Source organism: Corvus brachyrhynchos, unplaced genomic scaffold (assembly GCF_000691975.1).
Source record: "Corvus brachyrhynchos isolate BGI_N302 unplaced genomic scaffold, ASM69197v1 scaffold351, whole genome shotgun sequence".
NCBI classification, from domain to species: Eukaryota; Metazoa; Chordata; class Aves; order Passeriformes; family Corvidae; genus Corvus; species Corvus brachyrhynchos.
Window position 1 is genome coordinate 927516 of NW_008236203.1, and position 6423 is coordinate 933938.

At 55.6% G+C, this 6423-nt stretch overlaps 1 protein-coding gene across 9 annotated transcripts in view; it reads right to left on the reverse strand.

Moving 5' to 3' along the window:
* Positions 1-6423, reverse strand: part of ZNF185 (zinc finger protein 185 (LIM domain)) — a 29249-nt gene that overhangs the window by 10536 nt on the left and 12290 nt on the right. For 7 of the 9 annotated variants that reach the window (XM_017741501.1, XM_017741529.1, XM_017741521.1 and 4 more), the window contains exons 10-20: positions 5966-6004; positions 5341-5424; positions 4672-4752; positions 4306-4374; positions 3720-3803; positions 3475-3519; positions 3058-3147; positions 1861-1944; positions 1358-1441; positions 1077-1175; positions 477-557 (exon numbers count right to left, since the gene is read on the reverse strand). In XM_017741501.1, the coding sequence (XP_017596990.1) occupies positions 477-557; positions 1077-1175; positions 1358-1441; positions 1861-1944; positions 3058-3147; positions 3475-3519; positions 3720-3803; positions 4306-4374; positions 4672-4752; positions 5341-5424; positions 5966-6004 (840 nt within the window). The remainder of the gene's footprint in view (positions 1-476; positions 558-1076; positions 1176-1357; positions 1442-1860; positions 1945-3057; positions 3148-3474; positions 3520-3719; positions 3804-4305; positions 4375-4671; positions 4753-5340; positions 5425-5965; positions 6005-6423) is intronic. The other 2 variants (XM_017741480.1, XM_017741490.1) reach the window with 2 other exon arrangements.

A 6423-nucleotide genomic window follows, 5' to 3' on the forward strand; every position in this document is an offset into this window, starting at 1 on the left:
GGAAGAGAGCTGCTGAAATAAAGCCATGGAAGAGAAACACGGAATGGTTTGGGACGGAAGGACCTTGAAGCCCATCCAGTTCCATCCCTGCTGCGGGCAGGGACACCTTCTGTGTCCTGTGACCAGCCCCCTTTAGGCTCTGAGGTGTCCCTGTGTCCTTCCCTTCTCCAGGTGAGCACCCCCAGCCCTCCCAGCGTGGCTCCAGAGCAGAGGAGCACCTCCCAGCCCTCAGAGCAGCTCTGTGGCCTCTTCTGGACTCGCCCCAGCAGCTCTACGTCCTTCTGATGCTGAGCTGCAGCAATCCCTGGGGGAGCTCCCTGCAGTGCTGTGCTCCAGGGGGAAAGGTGGCACTGGCAGAGCCTGTATTGGTTTCTGAATTCCTTGAGCCAAGAAATGAGCATCTGGGTGCCTTTGGACAGGCCGGGAAGGAGAACTGGAGGTGTGTGAGGGAGTGTCCTGGTGCCCCGGCTCCGCACCTGGCCCCGCGTGGGTCAGACTCGTTTGCCTGTGGAATGTCTGGAGCTGGGATGCTGCTTCCTCCAGGAACAGAGCTGGACCTGCCAAGACATGAGACCTTTACAGTTTGTCTCTCCTTAGAGACCCTCTGCTCCCGAGTTTAAAGTCTAGGAAGCGACTCCTGGCAGCCCAGCTGGACAGAGTTTGATGGCTCCAGCTAAGGAGGATAATTTCTCCCAGGTTTTCCTATAAAACCACGGTAAAAGATTCATCCAGGAGAAGCAGCACTAGAATCAGGCCCAAAAAGGCCTCAGGTTACACTGGAGGAGGTTTAGGTTGGATATTGGGAAAACTTTCTTCATGGAAAGGGTTGTCAAGGCCTGGCAATGTTCAGGGAGTGTGTGGATGCAGTGCCTGAGGACAGGGATTAGTGCTGAACATGGTGGTGGTGCTGGCTGATGCTTGGACTTGATCCGAGAGGTCTTTTCCAACCTTAACAACTCCGTGATTCTATGAGAAGGAGAACCTGGGAGAATATTTATCAGCAGGGGGGAAGATGCCCAAGGAATGACCCCTCATCCCACAGGAGAAGGCGGGGGGGGGATTGCCCCATTCCTTACCCAGGCTCAGCAGGATCCTCCAGCCTGGGGGGCTCCGGGTGGGTCTCATGGCCAGGGAGTCCTTGGCCCCTCTCAGTGAGGCTGGCTGAGTCCAAAAACCTAAACCAGACATCCACAATCGGGAAAATCCATGCTGGGATGGGCAGACACCCATTCCCTGCAGAGGAGCAGGCCGGGAGCAGGAGCCAGTGTGGCCAGAGCCATTCCAAACCTCCCAGACCACCAACCCCAAACCTCCCAGACCACCAGCCCCCAAACCTCCCAGTCCCCCCAGTCCTCACCTTGTGTCATGCCAGTAGGGCTGGTGCTGGGCTGGGCCCTCGGGATTCGTGGAGCTGCTCCTCTCCTCATAGCCCAGGACAGACCTGGCAAGCAGAGCAAGGCCCATGACATCCCTAAAAACTGGCACCTGGATCCTGGCACTGCTCTGCTCCCCAGGTGCCAGCCTGCCCTGTGACTTTTCTCTAGAACATGACACAGTCCCTGTATTCCAGCTGCTTCCAGCTCCCTGCTGCTGCTCCAGCATCCCTGGATTTTCAGGGGATTAAGAGGGAGTGACTGAACCCCACTGAGAACACAAGAGGAGGAAAAATCTGGAGTGCTTGGCTGGTCTCAAAGGAGATGGAGAGGGATACAACACAAAGATCCTGGTTTATTTAAACCTCAGTTGTCTCCATCTGTGGGATAAAAGCTGGAGAAGGAGCCTCTTTCTGTGCCTGCCCATTCGGGTTTCCCTTGATCCTCAGGATTATTCCTACATCCACTAAATTCACCCTATTCTTACCTTTTAAAGGAATATTCTGTGTCCTCGATGTGCACAGGGCTTCTCTCAGTGGGAGGAAAGGGGACATCGGGCTGCAAGTGAGACCTGGCAAAAAAGGGGGAATTCAGAGCTTCCAAAGGCTTCCAGGGGATTTGTATGGAGCAGCAGCACTGCACTTTGTATCAGCCCAGGAAACACAAAGGAATTGTCTCAGAGAACTGATTTTCCTTCAGAAAAACCCATTTTCCATCTCTAACCGAGAGGAGGAGAGGCTGCTGGTGGAACTGAGGAGGTTACTGGGACCCGATTCCCACACATCTCTGCGCAGGAATTCCCTGTCCTGTCCCAGGATGGAGCACCTGGACAAAGCACAACATGAGCAACTTCGGGGAAGACATTCCTGCATCTCCAGCAGCAGCTCCAGGCCTCGGGATCCTCCTCACCTCAGCACAGAGGGCTGAATTCATTCCATAGAATCCAGGAATCATGGAATGGTTTGGCTTGGAAGCACCTTGAAGCCCCTCCAGTCCCACCCCCTGCCATGGGCAGGGACACCTCCCAGCACTCCAGGTTGCTCCAGGCCCTGTCCAACCTGGCCCTGAAATCTGCTCACCTCAAGGCCTTTGATGGGCCAGTGCATGGAAATGAATCCCAAAACAATGGACAAGGGAGGGGAGCAGCTCCAGGGAGATCCCAGTGTTTGCTGCCAACAGCAGCAATTCCCTCCCGACCCTGCACCTCTGGCAATGTCACGGAGAAAAGGCTCTAAACTCCTGTGGGGTGGAGGCACTAAAGGCAATGCTGAAGCTGCTGGGTCTGCTCCCACAATCCCAGAGGTTGGAAAAGGCCTCCGGGATCGAGTCCAAGCTGTGCCCGATGCCCACCTTGTCCCCAGCCCAGAGCTCTGAGTGCCACCTCCAGGCCTTCCTTGGACACCTCCAGGGATGGGCACTCCAAACCTCCCTGGGCAGCCCCTTCCAGGGCCTGCCACCCTTTCCATGGAGAAATTCCTCCTGAATTCCCAAGCTGCTTGTCTGGGATGAAGTTGTGTAACAGTGAACAGAAGGATGCCGTTCCCCCTTTCACCCACACAGGATTTTCCATTTCCGGTTGTTGCCCGGTTTGAATTCTAATCCCAGCCCTGCTCTGGACAAGTTGCTTATTCCCAGCCCAGCTGGAAGCAGAGGTGCCAGCCCCAGGCCCTGAGCAGGGTCCCACCTGGTGTCACCCTGGCAGGGAGAGGGCTCGGACTGGCGGAGCAGCTCCTCCGGAGCATCCCCAGGTCTGTCCCAGGAACCAGAGCCGGACCTGCAGGGAGAAGGGGGATGGGATGGTCCCAGCAGGAAGCTCAGCAGGTGGAGAACACCAAGAAGCGTAAACATCAACCATGAGCTTTTCCTGGCTCCAATGGAACGTCTTTTCCTCCCTCCTGCTTAGCTCTGGAAATTTCCTGAAGGGCTGAGCTCCAAATCCAACCAACTCGTCCTTGTGTGAGGAAAGCAGCTGGGAGATCCCAGGCCTTTTGAGCCCACCCCCCTTTTCAAGGGCTGCTCCCAGAACTCGTCTGCAGGGCAGTGCCAGGTCAGAACACCCCCCACTCTAAAATGAAGGGGAAAAAGGGAATTTCCCACTTACTCTGGTGGGTAAAACCCATTCTTGGCTTCTGTGTGCTCAGGAAAACTGGAAAAGAGAGACACAGCTTGAGGAATGCTCTGCAGTGACTTTCCTGAGCATCTCACAAAGGACAGAGCAGTTCTACAAAGCCCAGATGCAATGGGTTTTTCCGTCAGGAAACATCCATTCCCAGATTCCAGCCAGCTCCAGAGCAGCATTTCATGGACTGTGCAGTGCCCAGGTCAGGAACCCCACAGGGACTCTACCTTCCATTCGTGGAAGCCCCGGTGGCCCTGGGGGCCTGCTCATCCCATGGCAACACCTCAGGCTTTTCCTTCAGAGCTTTGTCCCTAGAATAAGGGAAATCCCAGTGAAAATGGGGCCCGTCAGCATTTGTAGGGTATCATCCCAGAAAATCTGCTGATATTTAGTTGGGTGGGGAACAAAACGGGGTTAATCTCTCTATCAGGCCAAGCAGGGCCACATTCCCGAGCCCAGTGGGCAGATCAGGGATCATGGAACCATGGACCAACATCAGCAGGAGCCACCACCTGCCAAGGGCCAGCACAGCCCCTGGAGGTGGGACACTTGCAAGGAATGGCAGTGGGAGGCAAATGGAGCAGCAAAATGAAGTGAAATGTGGGGAGTGGAGTGTTCAGGGAGCGAGGCAGGGAGGAGAATCCCAGGGGGGTGAGGGAAGAGAGGAGAGCTCTGCCAGGCTGCACCTCTGCCAGCAGATGATGCTCTGGGAGTGCAGCCCAGCCCGGGGCACACCAGGAGCTGCTGCTCCCGAGAGAATCCAGGGTCAGGCCTCGGTGCAGCAGCACGGATCAGCCCCTGCCCGTTCCTTACCCATCCCCAGGCTGGGACACTGCTTCCAAGGAGAATTTCCCATTCGGGGCCTGTCTGTCCTCACCATTCCTGCAGGGAAAACAGTGGGAGCATGAGGGAGGGGGAGGAGGAGCCGGGAGCTGCACAGGAAGGTGTTGGAAGTGAGCTATGAGCAGGGCAGGAATGAGGGAGAATCATCGGAGGAGCCCATGGAAGGGGCTGGATTTGGATTCCCAGCACAGAATGTTCCCTCCCGGACGCTTTTGCCCCTTCCCTGGATTCCCTGCATGGTGTTTGCTGTTCTGTGCTGCTCCGTGTCCTGGAGGATTTCGTGTCTGCAGGGAATCCCCGCAGGCAGAGCTGCTGCTGCAGGGCCTCCAGACCCACCTGATTTCAGCAGGGGGGGAGATTTCTCCCGAGGTTTCACTCGGGGATGGGGATGTTTGGCTCCTGCTGCCTGGTTTGGGGCTGTGAGAGAGGACAAAGGACAAAGCTGTCATTCCTGGTCAAACCAGCTCCAACTGCAGCTGCCCAATGTGCCCTGCATGGAATGGGACTGGAGAAGGTGGGAATGAATCATCACTCTTCTCAATCCATTCACTGACAAAGTCCTCTTATCAGAAGCAAGTTTTAAATTAAAAGCACTGATTTTGCCAGGAATTGCCACTTTCTGCAGTGACACACCAACAGAAGCACCAGGACAAGGGCAGCAGCCAAAGTGCTGTTTGCAGTGAGAACTATTCCACCTTTTTTGTACTCCAGGCATGGATTCAGTCAAAAACATCAGAAAACAACTGAAAATTATTCCCTTGCACCTGTTTGGCAAGAAAGAGTTCAGCTGGATGGGGCTTGGAGCAACCTGGGATAGTGGAAGGTGTCCCTGCCCACAGAGGGTGGCACTGGATGGGCTTTAAATCCAGGGGCAGCCACAGCTTCTCTGGGAAGTCTCCTCTGCCAACCCTCCACGTGTGGCTGTGTTTGGACAGCCAATAAATGCACTTATCCCCAAGCTGGTGAAGCCCTGGAACCAGGCATCCCACCCCAAGGAACGGATACCTGCTGCTGTCCGGTGAAATCCTGGATGAACCCGGCACAGCTGGACTCCTCCTCTGCTGTCCTTCCTCCTCTTCTATCTCAATTCTTTCCACAGCGAAAAAGAGACAAATGTCACATGGTTTCCTCTTTTCTGTAGCTTTCCAGGCAGTTTATCCCCATTTTCCCCCACCCTGTTTCCCCTGGAGCAGGAATTTCCTGCTCCTCCTGCTCCCTGTGCTCCTGCTGAGCATCCCAAGGGACTGAACACAGCCAGGCATTTTTGCTCACACAGCATCAGGTGAGTTCTTGGATTCCAGAGGGAGCCCTGGGCTCCTTTCCCCATCCCACTGACAGCCTGAGGAGGGAGATGCCTGAGGAGCATCCTCCTGGAGCAGCTGCCCGGGAAACAGGATGGCTGTGACTGAGTCTCTGCAGTTTCAGCTTGCCCATAACCCAAAGCACCATCAGGATTGTATTCCCAGTGTTTCCAACACTGTTTCTCCCAGAACAACCCCAGCGGGATCCAACCCCCAGCATCCCTTTTCGAGGAATTGTTCTTCCTCTGCCGTGAAACTCCTGGGATCTGCTGTCCCAGCCTGGCACAGGCACCCAGCCCCAGCAGTGCTTCCCGAGCTCCAGCTCCTACCTCTTGGCAAACAGGGGTGGGAATTCCTGGGTCGGGCTGCTGTGGAGGAAGGATTAAGGAGCAGTTAAAGGATTGGAGGGAAGGACTCGCCTTGGGCAGGGGCAGAGCCCGCCAGGACCCTGCCCCACGTGTGCAAGGTCCCGTCACCCCGTGGGCTGAGCTGAGACCGGGGTCTCACACCTGGGCAAATTCCCAATGAAATAACACAACAAAACTGCAGAGAGCAGCTTAAGAACTGAGGCTGAAAACTGGGCTCTGCATCGCCTCAGGGAATTAGGGACTCCCACAGTTTTTCTTTTCCGGAAATTCCATCCCTCTCAATAAGGAAGGCTTGGAGGATTTCCCCAGCTCTGCAGACACCTGCAGGTATCATGGAATGGTTTGGGTTGGAAGGACCTTAAAGATCTTCCTGCCCTACCCCCTGCCCTGGGCAGGGACACCTCCCACTGTGCCAGGCT